Here is an 18,256-nt window from a genome sequence, read left to right on the forward strand (position 1 = left end):
CTCCGGGCATGAACAAGTGTAGAAGCACCCCTCTATATCTGCGATCCACCTCATCGCAGCAATCGGATCCTGTGTCCCATCGAACTCTGGTGGCTTCGTGTTGCTGAACTCTCGGAACAGCAATGAATCACCCCCCTGTGGCCTAGCAGCGGCCACAGCTGCGGTAGCTGCAGCGGTTGCAGCCTCAGTCAATGCGGCATACCGCTCGTCGAACGTCTCCATCAGGGTGGTCTTGATAGACCCAAACATCTCCGGGATCTCGGCCCGGATCGCCGCCGCCACCTCCTCGTGGATCATCTGACGAATATCCTCGTCACTCACACCGCTCGTACTTGCTCCGTGACGCGGTCTAACCATGATATCTCTGAAATACAACATAAAACTATCAGAGATTCTATCGAGTATAATCGTACTCGATACGCAACCCTACTCAGTCCCAGATATCCAGGGATTCTTACTTGGGCCTCCCACTGACCCGGTGTCCTCGGTAGTACGGGCCCAACACTACCGACCACACCGCATCAATGTTCATCCCAAGTCCTCCTCCCCAAACTCCGGATAGTGAGTACTCTACTTCTGATACGCTCTATCTACCCGCATACTAGCAAAGCATCTCATATAGGCAACTTCCCTAGACTAAGGCATCGCAGATTAGGCCACTCTAGTCCTATCATGAATACCTAGTCTTCTAGCATGCATAACAATTCATATCATATAATATTGTAAGGTATTTTGGGGATCTTTACCGTTCGGGCGCTGACTGATCGTACACACTGCTTCTTTCTTGTTTACCACCAAACCATTTATAAAAGTTTATGCCTTTATTTGAAAAGCTTCCTCAAATCCTCGGTTTGAGTTCAGTTACCCCCTAAGGTGCTCCCGAATCCCTCAAACCAAGGCTCTGATACCAATTGTAACAGCTCAAATTTTTCAAACAAATTTTTCATTTTAAAAACATAATTGTTTCCATTTTAAACAAGGCATAAATAGATTAATTATTCTGCCAAATACAATTATTCAAAATCCCAAGATCATAAGGACAGTCTTCAGTGTGTATCGATCATGCCGGCGCCTTCCCACGGTCCTCGCTAGTACCTGAAATACATGCACAACAACTGTAAGCATAAATGCTTAGTGAGTTCCCCAATATACACTTACGCACATACGCCCTTCCAGGCCCTGACCTTCCGGTCCTCATAACATAATCGCCTTCCGGCCCATAACATATTGCCTTCCGGCCCACATATCATACATAAGCACACATAACAATTAACTTACCGCATATAGCATACATATCACATAACATATCCGACCTTCCGGTCACACAGTCAAACCCTTCCGGGTACAGTATAGTGAGAAGACTCACCTCGTAAATGCTGAAAGCTAGCAACTCCTGAAATCACTCGTGCACAATCCGACGAGCTACAACCTTCCTATAACATCACATATCTCATTAACACTTACAACTTCTAAGGGTGACTATCCCTAAGAAGTCAGACTTAGGTCAACTCTGGTCAACGGTCAACGGTCAGCTCGACCGGACTCGGCGAGTACCATGGCGACTCGGCGAGTCTAGACGCCCTCCAACTTTCTGAGATTCCTTATCTACTCGTCGAGTACCCTCCTCGACCCGACGAGTTACCCTTGAAGGAATCGCGGGGCCACCCCGACTCCACTCGCCGAGTCTGAAGAACAACTCGGCGAGTTCCAGTGAATCTTCAAGCTACTCGCCGAGTCTGAAGAACAACTCGGCGAGTCCATGCCATGCAGACGAGCAACTGCTTCCTGAATTACGTGTGGTCCCGAGATATACAACCATGGGACTTTCTGGACTTCTAAACATCTCATTACTGGGGTATAAACGTTTGGGTAATAACATAATAACTCATCTAATCACTAAATGGGTTTCATAAACCCTAACTTCATAAACACAACAAACAACAGAAGGGAATCCGAAATATTACCTGGAATATGCCCTCTCTGTGTTTCTAAACCGTAGAACTCGAATCCTTTGCTGATCCTTAAGCCAAAACCTTTCTCCTCTTTGCCCCACAACCTCTTCAAGCCCTAATATCCTCCAATCTTGCTCTAGATGCCCACAACCGTTTAGGGTTCCTTTAAATCGACTAAAAACGAACAATGACGGCACATAAGAGCATTATATACGATCCAAAACCGCACGGTTAGGGTTTCTGCTGAACAGCGTCGACTCGCCGAGTCCATATCTGGACTCGTCGAGTCCAGTCGCGGACCCGCGACTAGGTCTGCGATCCTACTCGGCGAGTCTAGGCTCCAACTCGCCGAGTCCCCTCTCAACTCACCCCAAAAACATAATTAACAATACCTGAGATTTCGGGCTGTTACATTTAGGCGCTTCTGCCGGGTTTTATTGATAGTATCGTTTTCGAGAATCCACTCGCAATACATATCAATGGGTTTTTAGAGTACACCAGTGAACACGTCGTTCACAACACCTACAAGTTGCGAGCCTGCTTGTGTTCCACTGGACTGTCTAGAATAGTCCGTGGTTGTCATCCATACTCTGCTGAATGACGGGGCCATCATTTGGGAAAAAGGCTTCTCACATCGTCCACCTCTCACCCTCACCTTACGGTCTATTTTACCTCTCAACTCATCATCCAACTCATATTTCATCTATTACATATACCCATGTCTTACCCCAACATTTTCGTAGATATAAAATACATATACAGTTTAAATCCTTTAAAACATGTATAAAATCGTTCACCGAGCATAGACAGCAAGTAAACAGACAATATGCACACATAGCACGTAGTAAATACTTCATATCTATGTGTAAGTTGAAGGGGACCATGCACTCACCTGAAAGGTAATGACTCAGCACTCGGACAGCGCTTCGATACTCTCAAAACGATTTTCCTTCGATAAAACAGCGAATTTTATCAAAAACCGGAACTTAATTGGAGCAGCGTTTCGAAACCGAAAGGCTCTTTTTCTCGGGACTCCGGGAGCTAGGGGTTTTATCTAGGGCTTAGGGGGGTTTAGAGGAGCTAGAGAGAGAAGGTTTAGAGAGAGAGAGAGAGATATGAGAAATGTGTGAGAAGTTCGGAGCACTTCGCACCTCTATTTATAGTGCCAAACTTCGGTCATTACGCTGGGCATAGGGAGGCTACGCGGGGCGTAGTCCTCGGATAAGAATGTCAGCTTCGCACCAGCTGGCTCGCACCCATTCTCGGACCCGAACAAGATCAAGTACGTTGGGCGTACCCAGCTTCGGACGCAGGGCATAATGCGAGAATTCGTGGCGATCATCGGATGCGAGGCGTGATCAGCAAGCAACGGTCCAGATCGTGCCACGTCATCGATTTAGCAACAGACTTCGCAAATTTCACTCTCGACTTCTAAAAATCATAACTTTCGTATACGAGCTCCGTTTTTGAAGTTCTTTATATCGACGCGAAGGTGGGAACGTACTCTAAAACTTTCGTTTAGACTCTGTTGGCTAATTTTGACTCGATTTTAAATTTTATATTATTAACAGGCCGGGACAGGATTGGTCCATTAAATCTTCATAACTTCTTCATCCGACGTCCGTTTTCGCCCATCTTTTTCTCGTTACGCTACTCTTAACGAGATCTTCGATTCTCGTTCAGGTCGTGTCGGCTAAAAACCGCTCGATCTAATATTCGAATTTCGGGCTGTACACTACTAGTCCGAAACTTCAAAAAATCATAACTTCTTCATACGAAGTCAGATTTGGGCGTTCTTTTTATCGATGTTCTTAGTTTAACATATTCTACGACTTTTGTTTAGATCTCTAAGGCTAAATCTCGATCTATCGTAAATTCACTATTTACGCTTCCTGGTGCCGTGCCGGTTCCGTCGCGAAACTTCGACGGGTCATAACTTCTTCGTTATAACTCGGATTTCGGCGTTATTTATATGTACGGAAACCTTGTGACATATCCTACAACTTGGTTAAGATTATTTATTTATTCTAAATAATCTTTTGTCGAAAAGTCGTTTTCGACCCCTATTGCCTCTAAATTGACTAGCCCGGATCTACGGGCGTTACAGTTACCGGTTCAACCGAGTATTTTTCTGCAAATTACCTTATTTAAAAGATTATAAAAAGAGTTAATTGATCTATAATGTAGAAAATTTAGAATATGGTCTTATGACAAAAAATTTTGGGCTTTAATGACAAACCTAGGTATCAACCGTGGTCATTATATATTTATATTATCTGAAACCCTATTGAATCGGTTAAATGTAGTTTAGTAGAGTCGTTTAGAGTGCGCAAGGTGTTTGGCTAAGGTTAAAAAAATGAGTTTTTTTTTTTAACTTATTATCAATTTCATACCGATGTAAGTTAAAAATAAGGGTTTGGATAGACAACTTTTTAAAAACAAATTATAACAATGTGGAACCGAAGATAAACTATTTTTGATAAGTTATTAACCCTAATTTATCAAAACTCCAAAATAAGTTATAAATTAAAGTTATAAACAGATTATAACAATGTGGAACCGAAGATTAACCATTTTTGATAAGTTATTAACCCTAATTTATCAAAACTCCAAATCTCCTTTCTCCCCATTCTAATAAAAGAATAAGTTTATTCTCCTTTTTTATGCATCATAATTAATGTCATGCCATTTATCAAACTTATTGATTCTCCATTTTAAATTTCAATTTTAAATTTCGTACTCTAATTATATTAAATTAGTAACATTAGAATAAAAATCAAAATAAAGTTAATACAAATTATAAGGTGATATAATTTCACGTATTTATTTAAATCAATGATTATAAACTTATATAACTAAAATAAATATCTTAATTAATAATTTATTTAAAATAATTTATTTAAAGTAATTGATTAATAATTTTGAGTTTTTAGTATGAAAATTTAATTAATTTTGTAACCGTAGTTCCCACGGATTATATACTAGTAAATTATAAATTAAAGTCGTCCCACGTCTCTAAAAACCTTTTTTAGTCATTTTGTCCGAAACTAAATTTATAGTATTTTACCAACCATATAAATTAATATAAACACTTAAAAAAATGTGTTTAGATATAAGTAACAAGCTAATAAATTAAGGGGGTGTTTGGATTAGCTTTTCAGCTGAAGTTTATGGCTTATAGCTTATTTGTGGTGGGAATAAGCAATAAGCAATAAGTGGATGCTTATTAAAATTAGCTTATTTAGCTTAATAAGTTGGATTTTATCTAAACACTCAAATTAGTTTACCGTGGGAATAAGCAATAAGTTCCTATTTTTTTTTTTTCTATCCAAACACCTAACTAAAAACGCTTTTATCGTTTTGTTTCAAATAAACACTACATCCCAAACATCCCCTTAGACCCTTAGACTGTAGTGTCAGCCAACTTCACTACCATGCGTCGTCTCTGTTTCACCTGTTCTTCTTCAGCTAGTGTTTCGAAATCTGATTACGATAAATTCTACATCGACCAGCTATTGGAATCCTTCTTGGCCGTCTCCGATTCCGCCTCAGTTGAAGCTGCATTCAATCGCCTCGTCGAATCTAGGTCCACCTATTCCGATCAAAACGGTCTGATCGAACATGCTTTCCAGTGCGGATCCAACCTGCTCGAAGCTATCAAGAGAACCATTCGTAAACGCTCCCCCGTCCATAATGCATTCGGCTGGCTTCTCCCACACGATCTCACAGTCAAAGATATTATAATTCCTATTTTGATTGTTGATTTTTGATTAACCAGTGCATAATTGGAGTTGTTTAGGGAATTTGGATTTTGTTGTGTTTATTTTTGTTTTTGATGATATGCATAGGTTTTTTCTAGGCTCGATAGATGAAGCGTATTATGTGCTGCGGCTATGTGTCGATACTTTCGGAAGGGAGCCATTCGTACACAACAATTTTTTTTTTTGCAATACACAACAATTTATGCATTATTGAGTTTTACAGTACACCAATTGTTGTATATGGAGAAAAATTGTTGTGTACAAATTACAGATCCTTTTTGTTTTGCTAATATGGACGTGGCTATTTCACCTCTCAAGGTCGACAGTGTCGGGTTATCTAAGATGATTGAACTAGCTGGAAATGCGCTTCAGTAATCGCTCTGTTTTTTTTTCCTTTCCATTTATACTTGTTTTTTATTTTCTTAAAACTAGGTAAATTCATGTTAACTTCTTGCTGATTATGCATTTATGCTCCATTGGCGCTCAAACTAAATGTACAATTTTGAATTGGTATTAGTGTCATTAGAGTGGATGAAGCATGCTGTCTTTGTATGACATCCTTTTCTTTAAAGAAGAATGATGAGATATAATGTTCATCAATTTCCATACTTGAAACGTTGGAGTTCTAGTTTCATGTTTCTGTACCATGACTGCGCACATTCAAGCGAGGCTGAGGTTTTTGATACATTCATTTGGTGAATTTTGTGAATGCATATAATGTTGTATTGTGTTTGATTATACAATTGATGGCATTAATCTTTCATTAGTACTATTCATGGACTACAACATGCACACTTACATATATCTACTTCAATTTTAGGTCTATTAAGCTTGGTGCACTGTCGCCTTTACCGCCTTCTCTGGATTACAAATGTTATTTATATATATTGCCAGTGTCTTTCTTGAGATCTTCGATCTTTGAGTGCAAATGTTGGTGCAGCTGGGTATGTTCTCACTGTTTTGGAATGAATGAGTTATCTTGGCTGAAATATACACTAACATTATATGTTGTATTATTATTTGCAAGGTCGTGTTTAAGAAGATTGCATCTGTATGATATTCCAACTCCAACGATCGATGGGGAGGAAATTGATTTAATATTAGTGGTTTGTCCATCTCTGGTCGATCTCGAAATCGTGCATTTGCCGTAAGTCCCTTTGCTTTGTTCTTTGTTTTTTAAATTCTCACTTGTTAATGAGGCTCTTAACTTGTGAATGTCTAAGAATTATAATTGTTGTATAATTAAGTGTATTAATTAGAAAATATTCTTAGTTACTGATTTGTTGGAATTAGCTTATTAGCATATAATGTACAACTAGGATATCCCGTGTAAGTATCGTATAAGTAGGCTTTTCTTTTGGTGAAGAATACATTCCAAAGCTTCATTGTATTAGTGCCTTTGAACTATGTATCTCTTAATTTTAGATACCTTCATCAGAAACCAATCTTTATCTCTTCCAACAACCGCTCTTCTAGTCTAGTCAACCCATCTCATGGTTGGTGGAATGGAGAGTCTCATTTTGGATGCCTCTTCACATCCTTCAACCCTCAATAAACTTAACATCTCTAGTTCTACCTCTCATGACGATGAAGTAGTATCTCTTGTTACCAGCCACAAGTTCAATGGTCAAAACTTTCTTTATTGGTAACAATATGTAATGATGTATATCAGTGAAAAAGGAGAGTAAAAAAAGAGAATACCTCATTGGAGAGACCTAGACCCCAAAACTAGATGACAAATACCAAAAGTTCCCCCTTTGTTTATTAATAAACGTCCCAACTCCTTTTGCTTTGAGATTTGTCAATTTGCGAACACACCCAAACACTTATCCTAGTGTACCATATAAACCTTCCAAACTATGTTTATTAATTTATAGTGATGTGTGGTCTCCCTCACATGTAAACTCTATAACTCAGGTTTGTATTTGTTATCAGTGATCAAGTAGATTCACTTGGGTGTTTCTCATGAAAACCAAATCAGAAGCGGTGGAAATTAAAAAAAAATGTTTCATTCTATGACTCAAACTCAGGTTCACACTAAGATTTAAATCCTCTAAGACATATTATGGGAAAGGTTTATTTAGTTCTAATCTTAGTCCTTATCCCACTCAACACAATATCCTATGCTTAAGCTCTTGTGTAGATACTCCTCAACAAAAAGAAATTGTTGAAACTTGAGAGAAATATCAACATCTCATAAATTTTGCTTGATATTCACATGTTTTCTACTAATGTTCCCAAACATTTTTGGGGTGAGGTTGTCTTACAATTGCCTACCTTATCCAACCGAATGCCTTCTCAGGTTCTTGTGAAAATTTAGCTTAATAAATCAAGCATCGTAATAAAAGGCTTTATTAAAGGCCCCAATGAGTCGAGTTTGTTAAGTTAGTTTCACTTGTTTAATGAAGGGTTGAACATAGGTTGATCCATTGAAACTGTAGCATGTAATCGAAACAAAATAAACATTATATATAGTTAAATAAGCTACAAACACAAATAATTGTTCAAAATTAGGAAAAGAAAAACACAAATACAAATCATCAATTGTTCACTTCTAATCCGGACCATTTTCACTTTTAGTTGGCCTCATCACGAGGAAAAGGAAAATTAAAAAAGTCAATTAGGCTTTACAAATTACAAGTGAGTTGGTTTTATTATTAGACATTATAAAAACTAGGTTTTATTATTATATATCATATATAAGATAATTAAATATTAATCTTATTAAAATAAAAATAACTACCATATTTATATTGGCATTTTGGTCAAAAATTTCATTGCTACCCTAACCCATTTAACTAAAAATCTTAACTTGTTAGCCTAATTTCCAGTTGAATTTAGGTTGGGTTGTTTATCATGATCTAATTTTTTGAACAAAATGATTTAAGATTTTATATGTATGTAGAAACAATTGGCTCGAACCATTCAATCCATTAGAGATAAAATCAACCAAAATTAATCTTATTGTTAGTTAATCGATCGAAATTGTCTCCTCTAATCCCGTGGACAAGAATTGACATAATGATTTCATACTTAATTAACATGAGTGTACATGTTGATGCACAACACAAGGCTGCTGTTAAAAAAGGAAGAAAGATGAAATAGAGTTGAGTGTTGTACAATTGCACTTGAAAAATATAGAAACGTGTAGATTGATAGATAATGCCTGCAACTTTAAAGTTTGGTCAACTGCAAAGGTAGAGAAGAGTGTCATGGTCATCATTTCACCAAAAAACAACATAAATACACTAACCTTGGGTCGGGAAATTCAACCACAAGGCAGAAATTAGGCCTTTACATACAAAAAAAGAAAGGATGGTAAATTTACATAATACACCTCACACCAAAACTTCTTTGGGTCCCTCCATCAAGTGCTGGACCTTTTATGTTTGATATGTCCTATTAATTTGAAGAATATTTAAGTTTTTATTAGATTTGAAAATTTTTGAAACAATAAATAATAAACTAATTTAGGAAGAAAAGAGTAACAGAAAAATCACACGTACAAGATGTTTTAGGAGTCTCAAATTTCCTGCAATAAGAGCTTCTATAAACTGCCTAACTGCCACCTGCCATCGTTACATGACATGTGTGAGCAGGGATAGAGCAAAAACTTTTAGAGTAAAAGAAAAATAGGGCAAATTTTTGTACTTGTTTGAGATGCTCACAGTCATGTAAAATCATGACTTCCAAATTATTTCCACCACCACCACCGGTCACAAGCTCCCTGTATTTGTAATAACAAGTTTTTTCTAACAAGATCTCATCGATATAATCTAATACGATAAGTTATACAGGCTCCTTACTTTAAAAAGGTGCGAGTTAGCTGCTTGCATCCTAGAAAGTCACCATATTTCAACTCGTGAAACCCCTACAATGCAATGCAACAAGGATTGTAAAGGAAGAAGTGAGCCTGTAATTTGTCAATAGGAAGACCGGATGCCTGGTCATATATACGTCCTAAAGAAATATAAAATACAAGAGCAACCATACTCTCAAAAGATACCTTGAACAGCATGCCAAAGTCAAAAGGACGATCATCGCCGCCTCGCACATAAGTATACATCTTGCAACTATTCAGTGCTAAAGTGGTTATCTTAGGGCACTTCAGAACAAATTTATTGAGGGACCCAAAGAAGTTTTGCTGTGAGGTGTATTATGTAAATTTACCACCCTTTTTTTTTTGTATGTAAATTTTTCTTACCAATTAATTGTCTTTTTGTGCAGTCCCATTCTCATACAATAACTGTTGGAATAAAGGCCTAATTTCTGCCTTGTGGCTGAATTTCCCGACCCAAGGTTAGTGTATTTATGTTGTCTTGGTGAATCATATTTATGGAATTCGATGATGTGTATTAATTAACTAAATTTGCATTGATCAAATGATGACCATGACATTCTTCTCTACCTTTGCAGTTGACCAAACTTCAAAGTAATAGACATTATCTATCAATCTATACATTTCTATATTTTCTAAGTGCAGTTGTACAGCACTCAACTCTATTTTATCTTTTTTCCTTTTTTTCACGGCAGCCTTGTGTTGTGCATCAACATATACACTCATGTTATTAAGTATGAAATCATTATGTCAATTCTTGTCCACGGGATTAGAGGAGACAATTTCGATCGATTAACTAACCTTGGTTCTATAAAGTAGCGCTTTAGAGAAAAAAATGTAGTACAAGTTGTAACTGATAATGCTTTAGCGTATGTAAAGGCAGGTAAGAGTTGTAACTTGTATATGCATGTTAATATTATGTTGTGTTTGTTAATGTCTTATAATTTCTAATTTTCTGTCTATAAACTTTGTAGGGAAGTTGTTGGAAGCCAAAAGAGAGCATCTTTATTGGACACCATGTGCTGCTCATTGCTTGGATTTGATGCTGGAGGACATTGGAAAAAAGGTTCCTAAGGTGAAAATTTCAATAAAGAAGGCTATGTTAGCAATTGACTATATATATAGTTATGTTATTGTTGTGAACTTGATGAGAAAGTTCACCAAAGAAAGAAACTTGCTTAGGCCAGCTGTAACTAGATTCGCCATATCTTTTATCACACTTGCCCAAGTCCACAGACAAAGACAACTTGAAGAATATAGTGAATTCTGCAGAGTGGGAAAAGGCAAAGTGGTCCAGCAAAGATCAGATTGCAAAAAAAAAGGTAAAAACCTACTTTATGCAAGATTCATTTTTGAGGAATGTTTTGTATGCTCTCAAGTTAACCGGCCTTTTAGTCAAGGTTATTAGGTTAGTTGATGGAGAAAAGTATCCAATAATGGGCTATATTTATGAGCTATGGATAGGGCTAAAGAAGCTATTCGTGATAGTTTTTCCAATGCAGATGACTACAAGACAACTTTTCAAATCATTGATCAAAGGTGGGAATGTCAATTGCATAAACCTCTACATGCAGCAGGACATTTTTTGAACCCGGGGATATTTTATAAGGATATTGTTGGGGTGGCTTGTAAAGACGTGGAACAAGGGTTATATGGTTGCATTATGAGACTTGTTCCAGACCAGGAAGTTCAAGACAAGATTTCTACAAAGTTGGATAAATACCGGAATGGAGAAGGACTATTCGGTCATCCTATGGCTATTAGGCATAGGAAAACAAAAGCACCAGGTAACAAAATGATATTATAAGTTCGTAACCAACTTTTTTTGGTAGTTTCTATTCTGATCTTCTTAGTTTGTTTTTGACTTTTTATTATTAGCTGATTGGTAGGCATCATATGGATCTTCGGTGCCTAATCTTAAAAAGTTTGCCATACGGGTCCTTAGTCTAACTTGTAGTGCTACAAGTTGTGAGAGAAACTATCGTGTTTTTTAACATGTAAGTTTTTTTCTATCTATTTAAAAAAATTGTTTTCCTAAATGATAATATTTTTTTTTTTCATATTTTAGTTATTTCATGATTTTTCTTACTTTAATTACTTTCATTCTTGTAGCTTCATACGAAGAAACGAAATAGATTGGCACAGTCTAGATTAAATGACATGGTGTTTGTCAAAATCAATCGTGCCTTAGATCGTCGAATTAAAGATAAGGAGAAGGATCCGATTCTTTTACAAGAGATTGATGAAAGTAACGAGTGGCTGATGGGAAAACTTGAAGATGAGAATGATGATGATATAGTATTTGTTGTTGAAGATCTTACTTGGAGAGACGTGGCTCACGCATCAGGTGCTTATGAGCCTAGTTATCTAACTAGATTGAGAGTGCAAAATGAAGGAGCCGGGCCATCGGGTATTTAATCCGATTAATTAATTGCTTCTGCCTATTTAGTTAAATGGGTTAGGGTAGCAATGAAATTTTTTACTAAAATGCCAATATACATACGGTAGTTATTTTTATTTTAATAAGATTAATATTTAATTATCTTATATATGATATATAATAATAAAACCTAGTTTTTATAATGCCTAATAATAAAACCAACTCGCTTGTAATTTGTAAAGCCTAATTGACTTTTTTAATTTTCCTTTTCCTCGTGATGAGGCCAACTAAAAGTGAAAATGGACCGGATTAGAAGTGAACAATTGATGATTTGTATTTGTGTTTTTCTTTTCCTAATTTTGAACAATTATTTGTGTTTGTAGCTTATGTAACTATATATAAAGTTTATTTTGTTTTGATTACATGCTAAAGTTTCAATGAATCAACCTATGTTCAACCCTTCATTAAACAAGTGAAACTACTCAACAAACTTGACTCATTGGGGCCTCTAATATAGCCTTTTATTATGATGCTTGATTTATTAAGCTAAATTTTCACAAAATCCACTACGTTTTCTAGGGATGAGCATTAGAACCGTCGGAACCGGAACCGGAATTGGTAATAGGTCCGGTTACCGGTTCTCCATTTTTATGAAAACCGGTCCCAGTTCTAAGAACCGGAACCGGTTTGACATTTTATTTTTATTTTTTAAAATGCGCATAACTCGTTCATATGAAGTTGAAATTATTTGATTTTTTTTCCAACATGTAATTTGGAGTTTGTAATTCATTTTTGACGGTACAAACATATGTTTTGTGTTTTTTTATTTATTTATTTATTATTTTTTTTTTATTTCAGCATTATTTTTTTGAATATGTCCCATTTTTTAAATGTGTATAACACATTCATATGACGTCGGAATTACTTAATTTTTTTTCCAGCATGTAATTTGATGTTTGTAGTTCATTTTAGACTATAAAAACACATATTTTGGTTGGATATTGAATCAGTTATACCCCGGAAGACAACATATCAATGCTGCGTTTTTTCTGTTTCAGCATTTTTTTATTTTTTTGGAATTTGTCACCGCTTTTAAAATGCGCATAACTCACTCATATGAAGTCGGAATTACTTAATTCTTTTTTCATCATGTAATTTAGTGTTTGTACTTCAATTTAGAATGTAAAAAGTCATAATTTGGTTAAATATTGAATCATTTACAAGCTCCAGAAGATAGCATATAATCTATAGTATTTCAACCGGTTCTTATTTGAAAAATAACCGAAAAACCAGGACCGGAACCGGAACCGGCGGTCCGGTTCCCAGTTCTTATAATATACGAAAACCGGTTCCGGTTCCGAACCGGTCCGGTTCCAAAGCTCATCCCTAACGTTTTCAATGTTTTATTCCAAAAGCCATTACTCTTTTTTGTTTTCAGAGAAAACCGTTGACATTTAGAAAATGCTGTAATTTAGCCATTGATGTTTTATTTTAATTTTGCAATTTAAACCATTCTTGACTCTTGAGCGTCAATTTCCTGTTCAGATCAGAGTAGATAAGAGTAACAGTTAGTGATCTTCTCATGAGTAGAAAGTAAACAATCAAATTCAAATGAGTACAAAATCTTAATGCAAAGCAAAATATATTTCTTATACATTTAGTTTCATACCAAAAGTTATTTATTTTATCTCTTGTTAAAACAGTCCAAATGGGGAACTTTTGCAAATTTTAATGACTTTTCCGAAGAAAAAAAAATAAATGATTTTTGAGTAAATTTTGGCATATATTAATTATTTCAAAAAACTAAAAGACGACAAAAAGTGTTCATGGTGGTTTAAAATGTTTCCGGTTTACATTAGGGTTGACGGGTGAATAAAAATACCGAACCGGTACCATATCCTTTACTTCAGTTTGTCTGTTTTTTGGTTTTTATTTTTGTAACATTTTGGTATTTTTTTCCCACTTCTAAGTTCAAACTAAACCACTTTCCCGAACTGGTACCAATATTGTACCCTATACTCGGTATTCCTTTTTTAGTTGTCATTTTGATATTCGGTATTTTCAGTTCCAAGGTCACTCTTAGCTTATCTTAAAATACTATTTGTTTTTAACATGTTTAAAACAAATGATCCATCCATTGTCATCGTTAAACTATAGGCAGACCATGAGAAGAAAAGTGAAATATAAAATAAGGATATACCTTCCAGCGTAATGATCTTTTATCCCAATGTGAATTTTTTTTTTCATACAAGCTTCTAAATCGTTTTGTCCATACAATAATACAATTCCTATAATCATATTTAAACCTAACACATCATAACCAAAACGTCTCAATTTTGTTTCAATTACACTCTAAGCTAAATCCATAATAACACACCATTACATAAATTCATCAAATTCAACCCCATAAAGTTTGAGTAAAAACTTGTAATCTCTGTTCCTCCAAAGCTCGCCATAATCAGTCGAACTAACATTACACAGAAAATGACCAAAATATCCTTGCACATCAAGGAAAAAAAAACAACCAAGGTCCGATTTTCTCTAATCAACGGGGTTATGTCAGGTTGTGAAATGTCATTGGTACCCTTGCCTTTCTGCAGCATAGCCTCTACTCTCATCTACATTCAAGTTCATAGCAAGGACTTGATGGCTCTCTGAACCTAAAACAGAATCAAATTCAGAAGAATTATGGTGGCGGGAGTTTATGTCTTTGATGTCGTGGCGCTGAGAGATTTTCAAAAGGTCTCCACCTAAATCCATATCATCTTCAACCTTCACACGGCGGTCCTCCGGGCCGGAGTCCTCCCCACCGGATTCCCGAGAGGTGGCTGGAGGTGGTGGCCGGTGGACTTCTTCCATGAAAGCCCGGAACTTGTTTCTTGAAGGCTTTATCTTTGTGCAGAATACTTCTTTGAAATTTCCTGCACAACCTTGATCATAAATATTGATCCTATTGTCTGCTCGATACCGGAAGTTTTCATAGGTAGTCTGCAAAATGCACAAAAGTTCAATTATCACTTTTTCTATTAAGTCAATCTTTCTGCATTAAATGAAAAAAGAATCATTCATATATAGCTAACTGGATTGCGTCTTGTCCTTGTTATTTCCATTAAGTCAAAAAGAAACAGCACCTTATTCTATAGTTGACTTTTAAGAGTCAACAACTCATTATTTTGACTTCAAAACTAATGCCACGTGAGAAAATCAAAATAGCTACATTATAAGCGTTCTTCTACAAAAAAGTTCCAGACTTAGAAACTACAAGAAATCTATGTTAGAAAAGACGTATGGGTTTGAATTTTAAAAGTCAAAGTGAGACTCTAATGACTAATATACTAACCTGGTTTGAGCTAATGAGATAAAGATGAAAACCCGTAAGCCCACCAACGAACCAGAGTGCAATAAAACAATAAGCCATCAACACCACCGCAAGAGGAGATTCTCTCATCCCGCTCCAAATCGAGCCACCATAATCCCTCATCAAAACCTTGATGTAAAAAGCCGACATACAAAATACATAGATACAAAGAAGCGTCGAAGAAGAAACAAATAAAAAGAAGAATCGGTAATTACGCTGCAATAAAACAAAAAAAAAGATTGGAAATTGGAGTCGAATTGATTAAATACAAACAACAAATATACTATAAATTGCGATAAATAAATAAAAGGTATACCAATCCGATGCATTGGCCAACCCACGGACAATGGTGATCGAAGCGCTCGACACAATTGTTACAAACGGAACAATGAGAGCAACGAGGAGGTCGATAAAGCATGCACGTGTCACAGTATTTGACTCTAACCGACACTCCGTTCACAATAACTTCTTTTGTACGAGGAAATTGTAAGCTCGGTGTTTTATCGTTTGATACCGAACTTTCATACCGGAGTTCTTCTTCAGGTGGATGTAAGTTACGAGGAACGATTCCAGGGTCTCGAGATGAAGTAAGAAGAAGAAGTACCAATACCTATCATCATAAACTAAATAATCATCATGAGCAAACTACAAAGTACTATTCAATAATATGATGAAATAAAAGGAATCTTGTTAATGGAAATCGATGTTAGTGATAAGTATGTCATTTTTGGCTTGGAAGAATACTGAGACAAGGAAAAGAAAAAATCAATTATACATTGTACTTTTAATTTTTCTTATTAGGACACTCTACTTTGAAAAATATATTCAATTATAGCACTGAAAATTGCCTTGTATTTGGATGACATTTCTATAATTGGGTAGATTTTTTCAATGTCAAATGTTGTAAATTGAAGAAATGGAAATAGAGTGCTATAATAGTACACAAACAAGTAAAAGTACAATGATATGTCTCACATGTAACCCAAATAATAAAGCATCAAAACTTTAAAACCACTCCATTGAACTAACTTTTAATGAACCCACTTGACCCGTTATCAATAAGATATAACCCGAATTAATGAATTTTTTACTGATGTATGAAATGCATAATAATAACACGAATAATTGTGTAGTTGGGGATCAAGAGAACTAACATAGATTGTGAACAGAAATGGTGCCACAACAATCATATATCCTGCATTATATGAAGGAAACTCATGGAGAAGATGTCTTCCAATGAAATTACAGAAAATAACAACAGGAACCATGATCATTGATGCAGAAACAAGTATAGACCTAGCATCTGGACCAAAGATCAACCTTCCTCCAAGAAGGAACTTCTGAATAAACCAAAAAATGAAAAAAGGTTAACATGAGTAATAAAGAAAGAAAGAACTTACATGAAGAAAGTCATATGAAGTCAGTAGAACTGTAGCATGAAGTTAAACAAAACTAATACAAAACAATAAACTGTTACAAAAGATTTGGAGTTACCGAGTTAGATAAAGAAAATGAAGATGTACCAACAACTGACCAAAATCAAGTGGGTTTGTATTAAATGAAAACAATTGGATGAACAAAATTGTAAATTTATCAACAAGTTTCAAGAAAATTTCATCAAGAAAGGTTAAGAGATACCAAAACCCACTAACAAACTCTACTCGCAAGGTCCCATGTATCAAAATGAACTAAGAACAAGAATCCTTGTGTCTTTTTAAATTTATACCATAATCTAAACTCACATACTACTATATCTTTTTTCACGCAGAGTCTTTCCATACAAAGAATTATGACTTTTTAAATAACCCTGGAACCAAAACATGCAAGCTTAGGTTTTTATATCAGACGAAGGGCCAAAATAAACAATGATTAAGCACAATTTAACCTCAATAGAAGTTCTTTATACCGAATATAATGTTCTGTAGGTATGTCACAAAACTTATTTTTGAAGTGCCCCTATCTACTACAGACATACATATACATCTGCATTTCATATTAATATATAAATATATAGTCCAAATCAAATATAATTTAGTTAAAGAAGGTTCTATGATACAATTCAATTAACAGAATTAACGAAAGAAGCTGAAAAAACAACACGAACCGAACATCCAATAAAAAAAAGAACCCAAATTCAGGTATAATGATCACAAACCAAGCAACGCTACATGATCAATCAAAGAAACATCTATATTAGAGTAATAAGCTGCGAATCTGAAGCCGACCCAGATGATAAAAAGTCAAAGTAGAAGTTCAAAATCTTACATTTCTCCCTTTCCAGACTTCGTATACTCTCTTCTCCATGTAAAACGAAAACCCAACTCACGAAATCAGTAACGAATGTCTGAAACTTATTGTAGCTCATAAGTCATAGCAGTTCGTCTTCTACAAAACCCATAGAAGAAGTAAAATGTGAGTGAAGAGGATCACTATTCACTGATGGAAATTAGAGAAAAAAATAAGGGTTTCGTTTGGAACGAGAAGCGCGCTCTTGTGTCCCAATCAGTCTGCAAATTAAATTATGAGTCAAGATTTGTCTTTGCTCTTTTTCTTTTTCAGCCATAGTGGAAGTGATTTGGGGATGTTCTTGAATGCTGCTTTCTTCTTTTTCACTTTTCTTTTCTATAAATTCTTACCTTTTTTTTTTCTCGAACGAAGATTTGCATTAAAAAATAAAAACACAGCAAATTTCATGTACAAGAATTTTTAAAAGAGAAAAGGTTAATAATCTAAATTGTCTTGTACAAGAATTTAGTTTTAACGTATTTTTCCGCAAGAGTTTTTATTTTTTCGTAGAGGCAACGATTACAAGGTCGGCTGGCTTTTTGAGCTGAGCAAATTGGGACCCCAAATGCCATTACGCAAAAGGCCCTCGATTATTCTTGTTATATTGGGGCATATAGTATATAGTGTTGGCCCATTAATTTATAGTCTAGTGGACTTATTTTGACCCAACACTCTTATCAG

The 18,256-nt window shown here is 35.6% G+C and overlaps 2 protein-coding genes and 1 long non-coding RNA gene across 4 annotated transcripts; 1 reads left to right on the forward strand and 2 right to left on the reverse strand.

The window, feature by feature from the left end:
- Positions 1-8,786: 8,786 nt before the first annotated feature.
- LOC111906486 (uncharacterized) lies at positions 8,787-9,664 on the reverse strand. Of its 2 annotated transcripts, XR_008230235.1 has the most exons (4): positions 9,365-9,664; positions 9,220-9,282; positions 9,042-9,112; positions 8,787-8,902 (listed from the first exon to the last, which is right to left on the reverse strand). It is a non-coding gene; the product is annotated as an uncharacterized LOC111906486 (long non-coding RNA). The 2 variants fall into 2 exon arrangements; XR_006185205.2 differs by having other exon boundaries at positions 8,828-9,112.
- Positions 9,665-9,943: 279 nt separating this feature from the next.
- LOC111906487 (uncharacterized) lies at positions 9,944-12,203 on the forward strand. The gene is made up of 5 exons (XM_042896035.2): positions 9,944-10,012; positions 10,526-10,873; positions 11,054-11,338; positions 11,441-11,548; positions 11,664-12,203. Exons 2-4 carry the CDS (start codon positions 10,594-10,596, stop codon positions 11,464-11,466), a joined length of 591 nt encoding a protein of 196 aa, XP_042751969.2. The 5' UTR covers positions 9,944-10,012; positions 10,526-10,593; the 3' UTR covers positions 11,467-11,548; positions 11,664-12,203.
- A 2,045-nt stretch (positions 12,204-14,248) lies between these two features.
- On the reverse strand, positions 14,249-18,052 carry LOC111906488 (protein S-acyltransferase 8). Its single transcript, XM_042896805.2, has 5 exons — positions 17,555-18,052; positions 16,444-16,629; positions 15,606-15,899; positions 15,272-15,505; positions 14,249-14,919 (listed from the first exon to the last, which is right to left on the reverse strand). The coding sequence occupies exons 1-5, from the start codon at positions 17,591-17,593 to the stop codon at positions 14,506-14,508; spliced, it is 1,167 nt and encodes a 388-aa protein (XP_042752739.1). The 5' UTR covers positions 17,594-18,052; the 3' UTR covers positions 14,249-14,505.
- Between the last annotated feature and the right edge of the window lie 204 nt (positions 18,053-18,256).

This window comes from Lactuca sativa, chromosome 1 (genome assembly GCF_002870075.4).
Source record: "Lactuca sativa cultivar Salinas chromosome 1, Lsat_Salinas_v11, whole genome shotgun sequence".
Classification (NCBI taxonomy): domain Eukaryota; kingdom Viridiplantae; phylum Streptophyta; class Magnoliopsida; order Asterales; family Asteraceae; genus Lactuca; species Lactuca sativa.